We start from the raw sequence: 22,422 nt of genomic DNA on the forward strand, positions 1-22,422 counted from the left end.
ATTCTTTTAGGTCGTGTGCATCCCCCCTGAAGGTCATTTTTCCCGTACATATACATTCCCTTTCACTGCAGGTGCAGGGAAGAATAGGCAAAGTCGTTTCCGCACCGTCTGTTGCTAGAAGTTTTCCATGCAAAGGCACCCTTCATTTGACGAAGGGGCATGCGTGCGAAAATTGCAGATGTTTGTGACAAGCCTGTTTCTCCTCTTGTGGTCTCTTTTGTTGCTCAGTCTTCCTGAAAAGAAGCTTAAAAGTGCTTCACCGCAAATGTGTTCATATGCCCTTGCCAACAGATGCCTTAACTTTACGCAAAGTTGGGTTGTCTTGTCAGACCACCTTGGCTTTTCCTTCCTTAAGGGAGAACATGGTAATGAAAACCATCTTTGTTATTTATGAAGATAAAGTGATGATAATGTGATGATAACGCGTTCGATGCTCGCAGCAAACGCGTTATTTGAAGGTCATAGGTTCGATTCCTGCTCACGGCAAGTTATTTTTTCACCCACTTTTCTTTCTGCTTATTTACATTACATAGGTTCTAATAACTTCCCCTATACATTACTTGGCATTATTGCCTGTTAGATCTCATATATATATATATATATGTGTGTGTGTGTGTGTGTGTGTGTGTGTGTGTTTGTGTGTAACACTATGATGAATAGGTGACGTGTCCTGGCTCATACGCCATGTTTATTCCATTCTCACTTCTTCTTCCTCTACTTCTCCTAATCATACCTGCTTTCTTATGTCACAGGATTCCCCCTCCCCCCGAAAGAAGTTGCGTCAGACGAACAGAAATTATAAACTGAACGTGCACGACTAAAAAGTGAACGCAGTCAAAAAAGGGAAGATAGTTCCATGTCCCAGGAAGTTTCCATAAACACACGTTAGCTTCACAGGAGAGTGCAGCAGTCCGGTAAATGCTGGAGTTCTGGTGGGCGAGGCTGACTGTTGTGTACTGGAAAACACAAGTACACCTTGAACGTTGAAACTGCAGATGATGAAACTGATTGTATACTTGCAAAGATTGAACGTGGTGCGAAGGCTTTGGAGCACCAGCAGCATGATTTGCGTAGGCGTCGTGCTCTTTGCCTTGATTGGTACACATGCAGTGCCACCTGTCTGCGTGTTTATTGACCAAGACTGGTGCGGCGATTTTTGCATCCTTCCGTAATACAGGGTGTGGTTTTGCGCCTTCTTCGTCACTTTGTGTTCTGTTGTTTGAACAGCTTTGATTGTAGACTTAATCTTGATCTCTTCTGGAGAAAACTTGTGCGATGTTCCTTTTTGCGAAGATGTCTTGAATTAGAATACTTGTTTGTCTTAAGCAAGGTATATTTAATTTGTCATCGCTTCACTTGACCCGCTTGTAGATGCCTTTGTTTAATTCTCGCGTGTTCTTCCAAAGGTTTTTCCCTTCGTAGTCGTCCTCGCTGGTGTAGCCCATGGAGACTCTGTTGTTCTTGGGCTTGCTTCTGCTGGCATTGATAGTGTTCTCATGTGGTAGGAGCTGAGGTGGCAGCCGTTTTTGACCACGGCACTGATTTTCTGGGCAACTTGATGTGGTGTCCGGTAGGCAGGTGGTAGTCAGTGGACTGTTATGCTGCATTTCGGGTAATGAAGGATGTGTGCTCGAATTTACGGGAGACTCTTCGGAGGCTCTTGTGACGCCGTTCCTAATGGACGCTTCTGGCTCTCGGCAAGGTGTGGGATTTGATGGTTCCGAGCATCCTGTGTTGTTAAGACTCCCAAGTGTCCGTGCACTGGATGGTGACACCTCAGCAGGCGTAGTTTGGTCAGATTTCAGTCGAAATGTTTGTCTTTCTGTGTAACTAATGAGTTAAGCTGTTCTGATGCATGTATCTGCACAGAAGGGCCAGAGCCTGAATATATTCATGGTTTCTCACCTCTATATCAACCGTAGTAAGCATGTGAGATGCGAGGTGAGCGCTGTGAGGAACTGAAGAACCAAGCGATGGAAAAGTAGGAGGTGGTTGAAGTGCGCGAGACGGAAAGTACTGTGCAAAGGGTGGCTCCCTAATGTGAGTGCTACGGTGCAGTAATGACGTAAAGGTTGGTTTTTGATCGGGCAGTTGCAAAACGCGGTGCGGTGGAGGGTTCACTCTTCCTGCAAATAGATCTGGCTGCCTTTCATTGAGAGGGTGCTTTAATTGCTCTTGTTTCAAAGGCCGATTCATTTTTGGTGTCCCAATGCGTGAGCAGTGCTTTTGACTGCGGCGACCGAGTGCGATCGTCTGTGGATGGTCGGTTATAAGCGAATCTTTGTCCTAGTCGTCATTGTCTTCTTTAAACCAAATGATCATTTCTTGTTTTATCTTTTCCCATGACTCGTCGTTTTGAAATATGTGGGTGAGGAAATATTTGAAAGCCTCACCGGAGATGTAGTCGGTAAAGTTGATGATCATCTCCCGTTCCGACCATGATGCAGCGGTAGCGTGGAGCTCGAACAGGTCAAACCAGTCCTGTACAGGTCCATCGTCCACTGCTCCGGTGTACTTGGGGATGGGAAGGTCAGTCGATGGTTCTATCATGATGCCGTTAATTGCATGTGGCTGAGATCACCTCTTCTGTGGTCGATATTCAGTTGAGGCGTATTGCCGGTGGCTTCGTGAATGATGTGAGGCTGATGAGCGGCGGCCAGGTCTTCATCCCGTCGACTCGTGTGACACTATGATGAATGGGTGACGTCGCCTGGCTCATACGCCATGTTTATTCCATTCTCACTTCTTCTTCGTCTACTTCTCCTAACCATCCCTGACTTGTTACATCACACACACACACACACGCGCACGTGCACACACACACACACACACACACACACACACACACATATATATATAAAGTTAAAGTATACAATAGTTACATGTAACTTCTGGAGACAATAAAAAGAACTTTCCCTGCAAAACTCCTCATTTTAAGGAATAAATCTTTTTTCAACAATACAAAAAAATTCGCCAGATCCCACGTACCCGGAAATCGACGTTATGCGAAATGCGGAGGGAAGGTTACAGTGTTGCAATTTTTCTTATTGTGCGGCACGTGATGAAATGACGCTAAATATAGTACAAATGTTGCACGCACAGACACGTGTTAAATAGTTGCAGATGTTTATATAACCAGTTTTTCACACTTGCACAACGATGCCAACTGGAACATGCGTATTAGCAACACCAGAAGCCGATATGAAGCGCTGATGCTTGCGAGGATGCTGGCCCTGGACACTGCTACATAAATCAACTTCATCGCATGGCAGCTAACCACAATGGACGTTAACATGACGTGACGGCTATATCAAAGGAGTACATATGTAATGCTTATAAAATTGGGTAGACAACTCTGCAACCACTATTGACGTTTCACAACGATTAGTGTCTATTTGAAAAGTATAGTTCCGGGACCTGGCGTACCTCTGTGGTAAAATGCTTCATTGCCACGCACAATGCTTGGGTTCGATTCCAGCTGAGACCGTGACATTTATTATTTTCATTCGTCGGGTTGACGCTGCCGATGTCGGGTATTTCTTAACGCTCGCGCGTTGAAATCGCCCATGTGTGTTCTCGTCGTTCCTTGGTGTATGCAAAGTGTCAGTCGCCTGTGGCACATACCCGCCCGTGGTTATGTGCCATTGTCGAAAGGGAAGCGTTTGACGACATACGCAACAGTATTGTGACATTATTGATGTTTTGACCAGCGCGTCATATTGGTCAAGCCATCTTACCTTCCCATGCTAATTTTGGTTCATGCCAAGTTAAGGGAGTGACCACGAGAGCACTCAAACATAAGGGGCTAGATAAATAGATACGCTCAAAGTCGCCGAAGTTCACAAAGAAATGCTTTGCATTAGCAGAAGCATTTGCGAAAAACAGGAAGGGTACTCCAGGCTCTTAGTATAATACAATAAAAGGCAGAGCATGAGAGCATGCTCCAGACCGTCACTAGAAAGTTGAATCACTTCACTCGGACCGCCGGCAAATATGCGGATTTCCTCTGAGCTCATGACAATATAGGGAGTGGTAACAGCAAGCTCTCCTGGAGGCAGGGACATCTATAAACATGCAAAAAATTATGTAAACAATGAACAATGTACCCATTACACGCACACACACATGCACGTGTGTGTGCGTGTATATATATATATATATATATATATATATATATATATATATATATATATATATATATATATATATATATATATATATATATATATATACAGGAATGGGTACAAGAATGGCCCCAAACTACGCTAACATATTCATGCACCACATAGAGTCAAATTTTCTTTCATCTTGTAATATCAAACCATTACTCTATAAACGGTACCTAGATGATATATTCATAATTTGGACACATTCGGAAAACGAGCTCCTCAAATTCATACAGGCATTCAACCAGGTACACCCCAGCCTTTATTTTACACACTCCTACTCCAACACTGAAATAAACTTCCTTGATGTACTCATTCGAGTTGACGATAGTGCGTTGGTAACTAACGTATACAGAAAACCTACGGACAGGCAACAATACCTGCACTTCAAAAGCTGCCACCTGCGACATTGCAAGACCAGCATTCCCTATTCCCAAGCACACAGATTCCGACGAATCTGCTCCCGCACCGAGGACTTCCACAAAAACAGCACACATATGCGCGAAGTACTCCTTAATCAAGAATACCCGCCAGCTATCATCGATGACGCCATCAAAAAAGCTGAAAATTTGGACCGCCAGATTCTTCTCAACCACCAGAAAAACGCCGACCAACACCGCAACAAAAACTTGCTATTAACTTTCACGAGCAACCCACCGAACATAAACAAGGTCCTAAGAAAACACTTTAACATATCGAAACAGAGCATGCGACTATCCAAAATTTTCGCTTCTCCTCCTTGTGTTGTATACAGACGGCCAAAAAATATAAAGGATCATTTAATAAATTCAAAGATAGGTGTGAAACCTCAAAATGGGTGTCACCCTTGCGGAAAAAGCAGATGCAAGGTATGCAAACACATGCAGACGACAGTGGCGAAAAGCACCCACTCGGATTTTAAGCACAGGATAAGAGGTGCACTAGACTGTGACTCAGACGTCATATACCTCCTGGAATGTTGGGTATGTAACAACCAATACGTGGGCCAGACAGACACTCCGTTTAGAATTAGATTCAACAACCATCGGGCACATGTACGATCTCTGCCAGGCCTTCCACTTTCAAAACACTGCACATTAAAAGACCACAGCTTTGATGACATCAGGGTTACACTACTAGAAAACAACTTTCGAACAATCGGAGCACGGGAACAACGGGAATCTCATTTTATCTACAAATATAACACGATAAAATACGGAATAAATGAACACCCAGGCACTCTGTAAGCGTTACGACCGCTAAAAGACGCAAACGCTTCTCTCTAATCAGTCCGGTTTCATTACAACAATAATATTACCCGCTAACAAAGCTTTCGGCCTATGCATCTGACAACATAGAAATGATTTGCCTCATCAAGCACAGCTGGAACGCACAGATAAGTAATCCCGGATGTCGTACAGTCCCCCCCCCCCCCTTTTCTTTTCTTTTTTTTTTCTTCTTTAAGTTTCAACGCATATTCTGTTCCTTCACTGACAAGGAGCTGACAGCTAGGTGGTTTCGTTAACTTTTTCATACATGCGCGCATGTCTTCCCAGTGAGCCGCAACTGTGTGGTGACTGTCCCGGATGTCGTACAGTCTCTCCCCCCCCCCCCCCCTGTTCTTCTTTTTTTTTCCTTCTTTAATTTTTAATGCACATTCTGTTCCTTCACTGACAAGGAGCCATTGCATATAATGAATATTGATGGCGGTGCCTCAATCACCGGCTTTTTCGTTCCTCCCGACGCCACCAGCACGCACTCGAAGCGCTTAAGCCCTCCCCATTAACTTGTCCTAAACCTCAAAGAGGAACCAGCCGCCAGCGGACTACACGGAAAGGTGAAATACAAGAACGGCGGCTCACTGCCCAGTTGGGGAAGGGTGGGTGCGGGGGAGGTATTGTTGACAATGATGACATTGCTCATCTACCTCTGCCATACTCTGTTGAAATGCTGCCCCTTTCTAATTACGTGTGTCGGTCTTGCTTCTTCTCCTAGATTTTCTATATTTTATTTAATGTTTGTCCTCCCGTTTCGCTGTTTCTTCTTATTTTTTCTCTCTCTCTTTTCTTTCTTTTTTTTCCTTTTTTTCACTTTTCTTTTGACCCCTTCCCTCCTGTCCCGACAGGCTATAAGAAGACACGGAACATGTGTAAATAGTATTATGCCTTGAAAAAGACGGGGTTCCCGTCGAAACGTCGGCACAATAAACAGTTGTTATGTGAAAGCGCATCTACTGTCACATATATATATATATATATATATATATATATATATATATATATATATACACTAAATTCTTACTAACTTGTGTGTCGTATCATGTATATGCATTGGAATATTTCTTGCAGCAACATGCTTTGAATAGCTTTTTATGATATTGTTTAGTTCGTTCACTTACCTCATTTATGAAAGCATGTGTTGCCTTTGGCTGTAAGTACTTCATAAGGTCCAAGAGTGTACATTGATGTCCTTGTTTTTCAGAGAACACTTTGAGGGCACTGGTCACGTTTTTCTGCAAATCACTGATGTTCAGCTGAAACCTCAGTTCCGCTTCAATGCGCAGCTTAAAGGAACGGTAACAAAAGAAAATTAAAGCATTTGCACCGAACAACAGCTTATTGTGATGCAGACTAAAGCTTTCTCTCTCCCTCTTTTTATATATACGTACTTACGATTTCTTCCACCAAGAAGTACCCAGTTAAAGGATCCGCATGTGTCTTACGACGCTCAGGAAGTGTTAGTTCAAGAAGGCGCCTCATCCTTTCCATATCATATACCACACCAGACAAGCTAGATGAATCTAACACCTGAAATAATCAATTTTTTGGTATGTATCATGTCAAGCAATCCAACTACATAGCACCTCAAGCTACATGCAGAGGGTTAATCAACTCCAGACACTTCGCAATTTTTCTGCAAACATGCCAGGCAACAAACTTGCAACTCAGAAGCAGCACTTTCCCTTGTGATTACAAAGGTTTCTATGGAAACGGAGACAGTTGTTGCTCTTTTCTTTTCCCTATGCATTCTCACTTTTCGTGCTATTGATAGTCTTCGTATGAACACACTCTGCAAAACAAACATTCAGCAATTCCTCTGGGGGTTTGTGAAATCCGAGTTTATTAGCTTATGTTTAGTCCTTGACTTACATAGACATGACTTTGGGTGTGTTGAAGACGGCTGCATGGTTTCGGATTCTTGCGCATGAGCCGTGGGTACTTTTTAGAGTGTGCCGCCCCAAGTGCATTATACTGCCACCGGCACTCAACTGTGTTGCAGCTTGTAATAATCTGATTTTCACTGAAAATGTCCAATACAATGCATTCCATTTATATATCATAATATTAGCGCTTCTGGTTTAGTTTTAAGAAATACAAAACACCCAAGCATCATGTTTGTGTAATGATTCACAGCTAAATCAGAAGACCAGAGATTAAAACGATACAACTTACCCTAAGAACAGAGCGATTTCAGCGCGAAGCTGGCGACACAACCTTCTATGGCTTTCGGAACTAGCTTTTCTTTGCAGCAGTGGCTATACACATTCCGAAAATGATAGCAACCTTTCAAAATCAGAATCATTTTATTTTCACGTCAAACAAAGGAGAGAATAGATAATTAGTATATACAGGAAGAAGTCCCATAGTGAGAACTGAATTGGGACCTCCTGTACATGATAATAAAGTCAACAACACAAATAAATTGGCAATTCATGAACTTAATAATCAATCAATCATTTATTTAACGTGCTCAAGAACAACCGTAAGGTCTTTGTGCAGGTGCACGCAAAAATAAAACAATAAAAATAAACAATACAATGCAGACAGTCTTCAGAAATATCAAGAGAAAAAACACGTAGACGTAGGGAAATGAACACAAAAGCGGAGGAGTAAATAAGACAGGACAAGAAATATTGAAGGGGAACGAAAAATTTGATTGCACATATACAACAATATATGCAAGACGGAGAAGGGAAAATTTTGTACATTGTACCATACTATGTCAAGACAGTGCGAAATTCAGATGAAAACAATGACTGCGGACCATGAAAAACGTCAAGATCGAGGAAATTAACATTATAGAGACTTTGTATCCTGTTAACGACAGAGTGTTGGAAGAAGCAGGCGGGTACATGAAAAAGTCTATTCTCTCTTTTTAACTTACGCGGAATTCGAAAGTTAACACAATCGAGAAGTACAGGGCAGGATACGATACCATGGACTAGCTTGTAAAAAAATAACAAATCAGCATGATTTCATTTGCAGTGAAGTGATGGCAATGATAATAATCCAGTAGTATTTTAACGAGATCCAGAGTGATTTCTAGCAAACCGATGGTTATATATGCTGAAGAATTTTTTCTCGACTCGTTCAATGGTGTTACCGCTGGATTGAGCAATGCCAATCCATATCACGGACGCATACTCAAGTTGTGAAAGACATATTGCAGTGTACAATTTGTGGAGGGCTATAGGAGAACTGAATTCTCGAGATATTCTGCAAACACGTCCAAGAGTACGAAGGCCCCGCATAGCAGCACACTTAACATGAGCAGAAAAGTTTAACATGCCATCAACAACAACACCAAGATCACTGATCTCATAAACCTTGCATAATGACACAGAATTGACAGAGTATTTAAATGACCTGCTAGATGTTTTGCGAGTGATAGACATGAATTTTGTCTTTGAGGTATTCAGAGAAAGGTTATTGCAGTTGCACCATTCGGAAAAAGAACACAAATCTGGCTGCAGCAAGTGACAGTCGTTAACTGAACGAATTTTCTTAAATATCTTGATATCATCGGCATACAAGAGAAAAGAAGAATTGCAAAGAAGAATTGTTCACTTTTTTTAATGCCAGTGCCCTGGAAAATAACACCTTATTCTGAGGTGTCAAGTGGTTGTTAATGAAAATAGGATGGGTGCCATCGGACATGCCGATGTCATCGAGACAGAGCCTTGCCTTACGTGCCTTGCAGACAAAATCGTTCTTTTTTGCCTGAGAGCAAAATCTCGCGATTAAGTTCTTCTTTTTCTTATCTTTAGTAGAAACTCGATGAACAACGTCGAGATCTGATGGAGTAACTGGACATCCAATTTTCTTGGAAATTGTTTCCACTACGACTACGCAGTCTTCACCCTGACTGTAGGGGATGCCCCTTATCTCGATGTTATTCATGCGTGAGTATTGCTCGAGCTGTGAGACCTTGTGAGACAGTGAACAAGTTTCTTTTTTAAGGGCTTTGTTTTCAGCTATTAGTGAGGCCTTTTCACTGTCCAGTGTCAACCAGATCATTCAGGAATTTTAAACCGGACTCGAGGCTGTCCACGTGCTTCTTTAGATCTAGCACGTCCACCCCAGAGGACTTCATTTTCTCAGTGATCTTGTCAACGATGTGATCAGTCATACGATCAGATTCGCTGAGCAGTCGCGACTTTAGTTCATCGATCCTCTTAGGAAGTTCAGCACAGGTAGGCAGCTTAGCAGCACAAACTACACAAAGCACTGTAGATACAAGACACCGATATAAGTACCTGCTAAAAACTGTTCATGGCAGTAGCGACAGAAATCGGATAATAATTAAAACGACAGAATTGTCGAAACCAACCTGTGCAAGCAAGAACAGTGCGTAAGACAGTGCGCAAGCACTACTGCTGCTGCTGCCACAAATGGTCCATGGTAGGTGAAGGCTCCCTTTACGTAGCGATACCGGGACAGCCCAGCGCCGTCAGGTGGCTTTGAAAGTAGATCTTGCTTTGCTTGACAAGATAGCCCGATGGTTGACGCGCGCGGGTCAACCAGCAGATGCTCCCAATTCTGTGCAAGCAAGAAGAGTGCGTAAGACAGTGCGCAAGCACTACTGCCGCTGCTGCCACTGCCAAAGCAGCCACTTCGGGAATTCCTTAACAAATAATATAATCTTTATTTCAAAAGCTTATGATGATGATAACAAAATTAGAAATGAGTTGTTCACAGTAACACAGAAGAAAATTGAACAAGATACACATTACATCTCAGCAAGAGGAGACTCATGAAGGCATTTTGTAATTACATAAAATTGCCATTTCTGGTGTATGAATATAGTGGCCATGGGTACAACAATGATTCAGGGCTGATAACGAAAGTATGCAGCCTCCTTAGAAAATTATAGGCATTCAAGTTTTAAGAATAGCACACCTTCACAGAAATCTCTACAATAAAAAACAGATTGTCTTTCCAAACTACAATATCCTGGACTTTCCCAAAGACTACATCTTCATTTTTTGAGAAAACAACCACATCAGAAACAGAAATCTTACCTTAAAAACGTGTGCAAAAGGCACAGAACTGGCAACTTTCCCAAGGTCATTTAAATTCAGCCCAGAGTGCAGAAACTCCGCTGTCAAGCAAAATGGCATGCCAAAGTCTTCTAATCTGTATTTCTCAAGAGCCCCACTGAATTTGGGATGCTGTGGCCCTTCCCATAAATCACTGGACATCTTCATCTGAAAAAAGTCGGCCACTGATAATGGAATATTTTTGAAAATCCAAAATTTTTTGGATTTGGGTAGAGCATTCTTGCTCTCGAATCTCATGGTCCAGTGATGATGAGAAGGGCCAAAGCGCCTTACCTGAGAGGGTATGTGCCATGTGCAACTTTGGTCGAAATGCATCTGTGCCATAAAGCCGAACAAAGCTTTCATTGTGTCGCTCTATGAGCATTTCAATGTCAGCTAATGCATCTGCCGTCATTACAGGAGAAATAAGCAGCTGCACTATAACACACACCAACAAAAAAGATTCACAGCGCGGTTCTCGCACAAGATGCTGTGGTACAAGGTCACATAGCATGAAGCAGAAATGCAGCAAAAGTACAAGACTAGAGGTAGCTGAACAAGGAAAGCTGAAATAAGTCTCAAATGGCCAAGGATAGTCTTTCTTGCTGACAAGCTTATGAAAGCGAAAGTTTAAAACAGTCTTGTTAAGTTAAGTCAATGTCATCCATGTTGTATCCCTTACCATAAACTTGATTTAAAAAAGTGAGATCTAGAGCGAAACGATGCCCTCCAACAAAATATGCATTTAATCATGAAAAAGATCTGTAAACACTGAAAAGTGATCAAGTTGTGCAAGAACAGAAGCCGAATTAATGCCATACTGTGCTGACAACTCCAACTGTTGCAGCTCGATGTTGCTTTTCCAAGCTGCAGCAACTGTTCAGCATACTGTGATCGTGTTCTGAATGGGCATTCTATTTCGTAGTGAAACTTATGAAAATCTAGCATTGGAACTGTGCATGTTCTGCACGACATTATAACATTCTTACGAAATGATTTTTTAAATCCTATATTATGGCAAGCCAGAGAATCACCACTGTAGCCAAGCAGGAATCCGTAAAATGTTTCCTCACCCCCCAAGGATCTTAATTTACAGCCCTTCTGAAGGTCATTTACTGTTGATATGAAGTCTTTGAGGAGCATTTGCTTCGCTTGGGGTGTCTTGAGGTCTCTAGACTTTCCAACTGCAAGCAAAAATATATTGCGCACTTTAGATCTCTGAAATGGTGGGATGTTGATAAATGTCACATAAAAAACTGTAAGCTTGCCTTTAGACCCACTTTTCATGTCTATTTGGTTAGCCAGTTCGGTGTCATCACAATAAAGCAGCATCACAATGAGATTTTTTTCACGAGTCGCAATTGGGTGGCATTGAAATTGCGCGCCATCCGTAAAGTCTTTGAGTAAATCACACTCTGTTGACTTGAGGTTGGAGTGAAAATACCCTGCCAAGGTTGGATGAAGTAACAAGTTTTCAAGTAGATTTTTCAATGGCACAAAATAAGCCTTCTCTCTAGAAGCAAGGGCTATCTCCTGGGGAACAACATAAATTTTTTTGAAGGAGTACAGTGCTTGTCTGGCTTTTTTGATTGCACACTGTAGAAACATCAATCTCACAGCCAGCAGTTGCCAAGATATCTGCAACGCCACTCACAACCATGTCTACTGCAGCTTTCGAGCAACGGTGCTTTGACTCTACATGCCTAGCCAAACACGAAAGTTTAGTCACCAAGTGTGAACTTGATGTATTTTCAGCCTCCTGGGTGTAACTCTCTACATTCACACTTTCAATGTAGACTACATCGTTTAAAGATATAATTTCAGCATCAGAGCTTGCAGGATAAAAAGAATTTCTATTTGTCTCAGCCCCACCACATGGCACATAGGAAACAAGTTCATTGTCATCACATACTTCGCAAGAGCTATCAACATGGCGTTTGTAGTAGGCCATGCATGGAAACCGCTTGCTGCACACTGTGCATACCAGTGTGACTTTGTTCATGGGAATATTCTTTATGTGTCTTGAAAAGGCATAAAAATCTTGTGGTGAATCTACAGGCAATGCAGACATGTTTCCTGACCTTGCTTTTTGTCGGCAGCCCGTGATGTTGCATTCCACGATCAGTGGCACTATTCGCTGAACACTATTTGTTCCTTGTTGGCCTGTTAATACAAACACAAAGCTTTAAGTACATGTGTCTCAAGCGCGATTTCCCTGCTCTCTCGTTCGCTGCCAATGTAACAATAAACCACATGCATGCATCTTTCCTATCACAGCACTAATGATAAAGTGAACCCCCTAAATTAATGTGGAATACAAGTGCTGTGTTCAATAATAAAACCCAATGCGTCACGCACAAATGCATATGGCCATGATCAGAAGGCAGAAGGACTAACATAAAACTGGTCATGGCAGGAATCATAGACATTGTGGCAGTTGAGGAAGTGTCCCCTCAGGTGTCACCACTGGGTCAGAAATTGTGCCCGTGCTGCGCCTACCGAAGCAGTGGGGAGGGTATCTTTCGAGACATTGTACTTTTCCTCGTTCTTGCCCTCCCATAGCCCCTTCTGAACATTGTGTCTGTCTTCGCTCGACTGTGGCTGGGCTAGACTGCACCTGCGCGCAAGGAGTGGGGGCAGGTGGCTCGGTTCTGGCTCGACACACGTTTCGGAAGGCACAGGCTTTCACTGTCGCTATCACCATTGCTAGTTTAGGGAAGGTAGTTCAGGGGCATCTGTGAAACTTATCAGCCTATGAAATAAAAGATTTTTTTGCTACGGTATGATGCGGGCCAAGTAAACGAAAGAAAGGCTTTTAGTTTTCAGTCATTTGTCCAGCTGTACTATTGTTACTTATAAAATCATTAAGGCGGAATGCGAGGGCGAAAATGCTGAAAAGGTATTTTAGTTCTGCTGCACTAGGTGTCAAACTGCAAAAGTACGTGATTGAGACCTGTTCTTGTGAGACCATCTTTAGATGTCTTGGCGCTTCAGAATCGGCTTACACCCGTAGCATCGATTGCATTTATTTTCAAGCGCTAGATTGATCGTCCTGTGTGTCTGAATTCACATATGTATAAATAATTAAATTCATTAATTCACTTTCTGTCTTCTACGAGAGGTTGCGAGGGCACGTGAGTCACCCAGGGCTGTCCTTAATTCTGTGGGTGAGCGGTGTGAATTTGTTTATAAAGTATGATGCGGGCTTTGGAACACACAGGAGTGCGAACAGCGGGATTCATACTTCATAAGCAAATTCGAATTACTGCCCCACGAAATTAATGAAAGTCCTGGGTGACCGACGCGTCCTATAGTCAAAAACAGAAAATGAATTATTTTATTTATTTATTTATTTATTTCAATTGTTCATATATACATGAATTCGGACACACACAGGACAATAAATCTGGCGCTTGAAAGTAAGCGCAATCGGTGTTACTGGCATGAGCCGGCACGTGTTAGTATCACTAATATATATATTGTAATGAGCGAGACAGACACAACACCCATTCGTTGGACATGCTGTTCTATTCTGTACTTCGTCTTCCTCTGCTTCTTCCAGCTAGCTCCTCGCACCCAGAGCCCCCATTCCGCTGCTCTTAGTCATCAGTGCACATCACACTCGGCCATGACTGCGAGTGCGTGGAGCTGCCGACAATGCTTCATGTGGGCGCGGTTGGCTGCATCATGGTGGTTGGCCTCTTCCACGCTTGAACTTTGTCTGAAAATATTTTGGAGCAAAATCCAGTGGCCGACATTGAATGTGTCGCCGTGGTCGTTCGAAATCTCGGTTAAGACGCCGAGGTTTGCTGAGGTTTGGTGTAAACTTTGGTGTAAACTTTGGCCGATAGCGACTCTGGGTTACGACTTTGTGTTGCGGCAGTCTATAACCTCGGCCGTGTTGTGACGCTTCCAGTGCGTTTTCTGACGGGCGGAATAAGTTCTGTCGCTGCGGTTGATCTCGTCCAATGTTCGACGTGTTCGGAAGAGTTGGTGAAAACAGTTCTGGTGGGTGGCATTGACTTCCTCGCCTGGGCTGGACCCGTCTAGGCTGTGACTTGGCACGCTGAGACTGTATTTGTTGCCTTGGTCGGCCACAGTGTCGTTGTTGACGTTGGGCATTGGCATTCGCTCGCACCTTGGTCGATGAAGACTTGGGGGTATGAAACTGATTGTACCTCGGTGGTCTGTCTTTACGACGTTGTAACATGGTGTAGAGATTTGGTGGGCGACAGTGGGTGTGTTAGAGCAGTCGTTGCTTGCCGAGTAGACATTTATGTCGTCTGAGTGGGGTGGTGTGGTTTTTATGCGCATTTGAATGCCGAGCCGGAAAATGCTTGCGCAACAGAGGGCGAGTGTGAGTGCTCACAGGCCACTGGACACAATCATGATGCGACGTGCTCGCAGCTTCCTTGCTGTTATCGCTCTTGTTTTGACCGAGCTGATCATGGCCTGAAAAATCAGGGGCGATTTCCATGGTGACGACTTTATGGGGGTCTGCGGAACGTTCAGGTTGTACGTTGGGAGTCAGAATGGCGTGCTTGTTGTCGTCGGCAAGATCGTACATCATGTTGCCAGAAAGGCCGATGCTGGCTCTCTCTGCCGGGAACACATCGATGTAGCTCACACGCTCGGCCAATGACTGCAGATGTGGTACACACTGGTCCAAGATTGTCTCTTTGCTATCCACGGTTGTCTCCGTCAGCTCTGTCTTAGAAATGGCATTGGTTGCTGGCACGGAACTTCGTGAGATGGGTCGCGGTGTAGAACCTGGCATCGGAAGAGCGACGCCTGCCTTGGAGCCTGTTTCAGTGTATTCTGCGGAGTGTTCAGCCAAGAGGTCATCAAAGCTTATGCAGGGTACAGCTGCACATTCGGGTTGGTTCAGTGTGGGTATGTCGTTTGAGTGACGTCCTTCACGAGGCCCGTCTTTGATAGTGGTCTTTGGCTGAGCTGAACTTGAATTGGACGACGGCAAAGAGTCTGAAAGCTCAAGTGAACTGCAACGCATGACTGCAATCTGGAGGCGGAAACCCTCCTGTGCCTTATCCTCGGTAGCCGTCAGGTTGAACTGGGTGGTGGAAGGGAGATCGGAGAGTGTCTGGCCGAAGGCAGCTATGAGCTTGGAGCTCCACTCCACCCAGAACTGCTGCTTGAAGCCTTCATACCGGTGCCACGCCGCTGCACCTTCCCGAAGATGGTCTACAGCCACGGTCCATTTCTGAGATTCCGTCCAGGCCTCGCGCATTGCTATCGCGTTGACGGTTGCCACCCAGCTGTCGGCGTCGTTCCGAACCCCGTGGAATTCTGGTAGTTTGCAGACGGCTGGTGATTGTGAGGTGGCAGGTGGCAACGCAGAGATCACCAACACGAAGTAGTCGAGCTGGTGTGAGAGCTCGATGAGAGAAGATCGAAGCTCCCTGCGTTGCTCCGGTTTGCTTGCCTCGAGGTCGTGTGAGGCAGCTACATCTAACACTGCACTAATGTCACACAATGCTGGCAACATTGTAGGAGCTCACTCACAGATGGATGCTGTAAGTTCGTTAGTCGCGACGCAGAGTAACGCGATGGCACGCCGGAGATCTGCGGCGCTGTCGGGTGTGAAGCCCGAAGAGTCAGTGATCGCGGTCTTCAAGTAAGTAGCGGTTGCACCACTTACGCCAGCGAGATTGACGAGCAGGGAAGCCTGAACGGGGTTCAGTGGCGGCTCGTATGTTGGAAGAGTACTACAATGGGCATGAAGGCAATGGGAAGCGTGAGCGGCATTCTCAAAGGACAGAAGCCAATGTGGGTCCCTGCCGTGAAGCGGTGGCAGGGTGTCCATCAGGTCATGCCATAGAATCACAGGGGAGGCCTGGACGCCGTCCACAGGTGGTCTGAAGGGTGGCTGAAGCGGCGGGTGGGACTCCATCACTAAGGAAGCGTTAACGGCGTTCCTTGATGGAGAAGCCCGCGCTGCCGACGAACCACGGAGACACGTACCGGTGGTGGATTTCTGCAGAGGGTTCACTTGACGGTCTGCGCCATTGTAATGAGCGAGACAGACACAACACCCGTTCGTAGGGCAAGCTGTTCTATTCTGTACTTCGTCTTCCTCTGCTTCTTCCAGCTAGCTCCTCGCACCCAGAGCCCCGATTCTGCTGCTCTTAGTCATCAGTGCTCATCACAATATATATTTCTTTTCTAAGCTGTTTTATGCTCTTGTGTTTATCTCTTAAAGATTCTCTATTTATTTATTTTGAGTTTTATTGTGGCCAATTCTTTCCTAAAGCTGAAGCAGGTCGTATGTATGTATCGACTTTGGTGTGTACGGCTCGGTGCTGCGGGTGAACCACCGAGTGACCGAACCACCTGAGCTTGAACTCAGTTCATGTGTGCGATGCGAAGTGGAAATTATTTAATTTTCCCCTTTTCTTGGGTCGTTTCTCGGGACAATGCACAGACAACCTTGGGACCTCCTCGGGACAATGCATAGACAACCCGCTCGCTTCCAGGGGCACTCCGTCTCCCGTTTTTTTTTTCACTGACGAACATTTCAGCATAGCCATAGTCACTGCCGCTTCTCTCCTTGGTTTGTTCTCTGAGAGTTCTTCCTTTTTTTTTTCTGGCCCCCAAACTGGTTGGGCTGCTCTCTGCTGCGGGACGTGCCTGTTTGCTTACGTCCTCCTAAGAACCACCAGCCAAAACTGTTAGGAGAAAAATAATTGTTCGGTTCTTTATGTCGCACTACTCTCCAAGTTCATTATATATATTGTAGTGAAGAGGAATGCCCACTACTGCAGCGACATCGACACGTTGGCGCGAGGCACGAGCTAAGACTGCCTGGTTGCTGCTGCGACGCTGCCCGTACACCCGGTTAGCTCTTGCTGCTTTTGTACAGACGCTGATACCGCTTTTCACCTTGCATTTACATTATATTTTGGTGGAGAGTGCTGCGGTCTTCCCCTGTCTTGGAACTGCGTAGCCGAAAGCTGCCGTCCGTCATGCCTGACAACGCTGTCTTCATACCCCCACCGGCTTCGCCACGCAGGACCTGTCCCGGTGCCCAGCTCTTGCGAGAACCCGACATCTTCAGCGGCACCGACGAGAAAGACGTTGAGGATTGGCTGGAATCTTATGAACGAGCCAGTGCTACTAACAAATGGGACGATCCCACAAAGCTTGGTACCGTGATGTTTTATTTAACTGATGTTGCCAAGCTGTGGTACAGAAACCATGAGGCGGATATCCCCACCTGGACGACCTTCAAAGCCTGCATCGCAGATGTTTTTGGATGCCCTGGTGTGCGCAAACTTCGCGCTGAACAAGGTCTACGAAGCCGGTCCCAACAAACTGGCGAGAAATTCACTAGCTACATCGAGCACATCCTCGAGCTCTGCCGGCGTGTCGACCCGACGATGGCGGAAACTGACAAGGTACGACACATCATGAAAGGCATTTCCGACGACGCCTTTCAAATGCTGCTCTCGAAGAACCCTGTCACCGTCTCCGAGCTCATCGAGTTGTGTCAGAGTTTCGACGTGTTCCGACGACAGCGTCTTCTCACGCGACGCCCTAACGTCGCGGATGACACACTCTCAAGCCTAACCACCACATCTGACCATGAGTCCCTGCTATCGCAAATCAAGGAGTTTGTTCGTGCTGAAGTCGCTCGTCAGCTATCGCTGCTATCGACAGTCGGCCAACTACAGTCACCTCTTCCAGCAAACCTTCGCCAGGTCATCCAGGAGCTAGTTTGCGCGGCTCTGCCATCTGCCCGTGACGCTTCACCGTTGCCGACCCCCGTTGCCTGTGCCGAGGTAATTGCACCTCTAAGCTATGCTGAAGTGGCCGCTCGACCACCTCTTCAGACTTTTACGTCACTGCCATCAGTCGTGCCACCGCGATCTACTACTGCTCGGTTCGCTCAGCCAAGGTCCCCCCAGAGTAGTGGACAATGGCGTGCAGTCGACAATCGGCCCATATGCTTTGCCTGTGGCCTACCTGGCCACATAGCGCGATACTGCCATCGGCGCGTCCCTGTCTACCACCAGAGCTACCACCAGAGCTTCGAACCTGGCCCTTATGTGCCACCGCACCCTTCGTTCACAGGATCTCAGCCTCCTGACCACATGTCATCATACGCCGACCACCGCCCTCCTGTTAACCGTCGCTCGCCATCACCTCGACGCCGCTCGCCATCCCCGATGCGTCGTCGTCCTTCATTGCCGGAGCGGGAAAACTGATTGCCGCAGATCCAGAGGCAGGCACTGCGTCGCCTGCGAAAAGACCAAGGCCTCTCTCTTCCCCAACGAATGTTCTCGACGTATATGTGGACGGCGTCGCTGCACTAGCTCTTGTCGACACTGGTGCCGCAGTTTCAGTGATCAGTGCCAGACTCTGCCGCTTGCTCAAAAAGGTTATGACACCAGTAGCAAGTATATCACTTCGTACAGCCAGTGCAGAGCACGTCTCGCCAGCCGCTGCCTGTACTGCTCGCATCGCGATTGATGGCCTCATCTATGTCGTTGAATGACTAGTTTTGGATTCCTGCTCCCATGACCTCATTTTGGGTTGGGACTTTCACTCCGCTAACAAGGCCGTCATCGACTCCTCTCACGCTGAGGTAGAATTTGAAGTGTTTGGCGGCGCGCTGTTAAATGATGCTCTTGAAACCGGGGACAAACTATTTGTTGCTGAAGACGTCATCATACCACCGCACTCTTTCGCCCTTACCATGGTATCTTGCAACTCGCTCGCCGAGTCGACCCCTTTTCACACCATCTGCCCTTTTCGTTCGCCGCAAGTATTCGCCGCTATATTATGCCCTTCTAGAACTTCATGACGGCGTCAGCAGACTGCTCATCTCGAACCTCTTGTCATGTCCTGTAACACTACTTCGGGGTGAGTGCGTCGGGTGGGTTTACAGTCCCGACCCTTCTGCAATTTTTGACATGTCGACTGGTCCTTCCGCCAAACACGAAGTTGCCGGAATAACTTGTGCCTCTTCGCCGCAGACTACTAGGTCTGACCTACTCTGCAGCTCCATCGCCGACACGTTAACCATTTCGCAACGTGCTCAGCTTCTACGACTGCTGGAGAAGTTCCGTTCTTCCTTTGACTGCCAGCATACTCCCCTCGGCCGCACGTCCACTGTGTGTCACCGCATCAATACGGGTACCAATGCGCCATTGCGTCAAAGACCCTATCGTGTGTCCGCAGCCGAGCGCCAGGTTATCGATGACCAAGTAGCTGACATGCTCAAGCGTGGCGTCATCCAGCCTTCGAATAGCCCTTGGGCATCTCCAGTCGTTCTCGTTAAGAAAAAGGACGGGTCAATTCGCTTCTGTGTTGACTACCGTCGTCTTAACAAAATAACTCGAAAAGATGTTTATCCCTTACCGAGAATCGACAATGCCCTTGACTGCTTCCAAGGTGCGGAGTACTTCTCTTCTATTGACCTACGAAGTGGCTACTGGCAATTCCCTCTGGCACCTGAAGATCAGCCTAAGACGGCTTTTGTCACACCTGATGGTCTTTACAAATTCTGTGTCATGCCTTTTGGTCTTTGCAACGCGCCCGCTACATTTTAGCGGATGATGGATAATCTTTTGCGTGGCCTGAAGTGGAAAACATGCTTGTGCTACTTGGATGACGTAGTTATATTTTCACCAGATTTTCCAACGCATCTCCGCAGGCCAGATGAAGTACTGCAGTGCCTAACTGACGCCGGCCTTCAGCTCAACCTGAAGAAATGCCGCTTCGGCGCAAATCAGCTCACCATCCTCGGCCGGTATTCTTCCTGACACCACCAAGCTTCGGGCAGTTGCAGAGTTTCCTAAACCTGCGTCTCTGAAGGATCTGCGCAGCTTTCTTGGCCTCTGCTCCTATTTCCGCCGCTTTATTCGGAATTTTGCGATGATCAGCGCCCCCTTGACTGAACTTCTGCGCAGTGACTCGAAAAGTTACGCTTAGTCACCTGCCTGTGACGATGCTTTCGAAAAGTTGCGCCGCCTGTTAACCTCGCCGCCAATCTTGCGTCACTTTGACCCGACTGCTCCGACTGAGGTACACACCGATGCCAGCGGTGTTGGACTCGGCGCAGTGCTCGCGCAGCGCAAATCGGGATTCGAGGAGTACTTAGTCGCATACGCAAGCCGTACCCTCACCAAAGTGGGAAAGAACTATTCTGTGACAGAGAAGAAGTGTCTGGCAATTATATGGGCTCTAGGTAAATTATACCATACCTATATGGTCACACCTTCGACGTAGTCACCGATCACCATGCGCTTTGCTGGTTATCCACATTGAAAGACCCCTCCGGCCGTTTAGCTCGCTGGGCTTTGCGGTTGCAAGAGTTCGAAATGCGTGTTGTCTACAGGTCTGGTCGACGTCACACTGATGCCGACGCCCTATCACGCTCACCTGTGTCCTGCAAAAGCTCTGCATGTCTATCTGCCGTGGACGAAATGGTTGCGTTCCAAGAAAACTGTGACATGGCGTCTGAGCAATGTAAGGATGACTGGATCAGCACTCTTCTGCGATTCCTTTCGGACCCGTCGACTTCTCCATCTTCTCGAACGTTGCGCCGTCAAGCGGCTCACTTTGAGGTCCGCGATGGCCTCCTTTATCGCAGGAACTACAAGTCCGACAGCCGAAAGTGGTTACTCGTCATTCCACGCCATCTTCGTGCTGCAACATGTTCAGCTTTCCACGCTGACCCTCAGTGCGCACATGCGGGCATCTTCAAAACATACGCTCGGCTTTCCTCCCGGTTTTATTGGCGAGGCATGTCACCTTTTTGCGCAAGTACATTCAGTCATGCCCACAGTGCCAATGACGAAAAGCTCTGTCTCATCATATCTCTGGTCCGATCCAACCAATCCCTTGCCCAGCCAGGCCTTTTGACCGCATTGGGATCGATCTGTACGGGCCTCTTCCATTCACGGCTTCCGGAAACCGTTGGATTGTTGTCGCTGTCGACTATTTGACGCGATACGCAGAAACAGCCGCTTTGCCTGCTGCCACAGTACGCGACGTATCTTCTTTTCTCCTGCGGCACTTCATTCTCCGTCGCGGCGCACCGCGCGAACTTTTCAGCGACAGAGGACGTGTGTTCCTATGCCGTATCATTCACCGGACTATCACCACCTACCATCCGCAGACGAATGAATTGACGGAAAGATTCAACCGTACCCTAGGGGATATGATATCAAAGTATGTTGCCTCAGACCACTCCGACTGGGACCTCATTCTGCCTTTTATGACATACGTCTACAATACTGCTCCACAGGCGACTACGGGCTTTTCACCATTTTTCCTGTTATATGGCCGAGACCCTTCCATCACACTAGATACCATTCTGCCCTACCACCACGATTCCTCCGAGTCTACGCCCATCTCTGAAGCTGCCCGCCACGCTGACGAATGCCGTAAGCTTGCCCAGTCGTTCACAACCATCGACCAATGGAGAGAAAAATCTCGGCGTGACGATAACCACTTGTACCCTAACTTTGTTCCGGACACTCTTGTGTGGCTTTGGGTTCCCGCTGTGCCTACAGGCCTTTCTTCGAAGTTTTTTTCAAAATACCAGGGACCCTACCTCATTGTCTCGCAGACTTCACCAGTTAACTACATCGTCGAACTTGTTACACCATCCACAGACCAGCGCTTTCGGGGACGTGAAATTGTTCACGTACAGCGGCTGAAACCTTATTACGACCCGCTCGTACTCTGTTCACCGTGAGTCGCCAGGATGGCTCCTTTTCCGACGGGGACGAAGTGTAGTGAAGAGGAATGCCCACTACTGCAGCGACACATCGACACGTTGGCGCGAGGCACGAGCTAAGACTGCCTGGTTGCTGCTGCGATGCTGCCCGTACACCCGGCCAGACTATTACAAACGAAAATTTTAAATTTTAGGAGCGGAAAACAGTGTGAATCTGTGAAAACAACAACAGTCGGACCATGTGTTTTTTT

The 22,422-nt window shown here is 46.4% G+C and overlaps 1 protein-coding gene across 5 annotated transcripts in view; it reads left to right on the forward strand.

The window, feature by feature from the left end:
* LOC119178667 (uncharacterized) overlaps window positions 1–22,422 on the forward strand; it is a 130,734-nt gene that overhangs the window by 19,664 nt on the left and 88,648 nt on the right. Inside the window, exon 3 of one of the 5 annotated variants that reach the window (XM_075869741.1) lies at window positions 6,627–6,756. The exons of the other annotated variants lie outside the window; for them this stretch is intronic. Coding sequence (XP_075725856.1) covers window positions 6,627–6,738 — 112 coding nt within the window. The 3' untranslated portion in view covers window positions 6,739–6,756. Of the gene's footprint in view, window positions 1–6,626; window positions 6,757–22,422 lie in introns of those variants that run through there. 5 annotated transcript variants of the gene reach the window in all.

Source organism: Rhipicephalus microplus, chromosome 1 (assembly GCF_043290135.1).
Source record: "Rhipicephalus microplus isolate Deutch F79 chromosome 1, USDA_Rmic, whole genome shotgun sequence".
Taxonomy (NCBI): domain Eukaryota; kingdom Metazoa; phylum Arthropoda; class Arachnida; order Ixodida; family Ixodidae; genus Rhipicephalus; species Rhipicephalus microplus.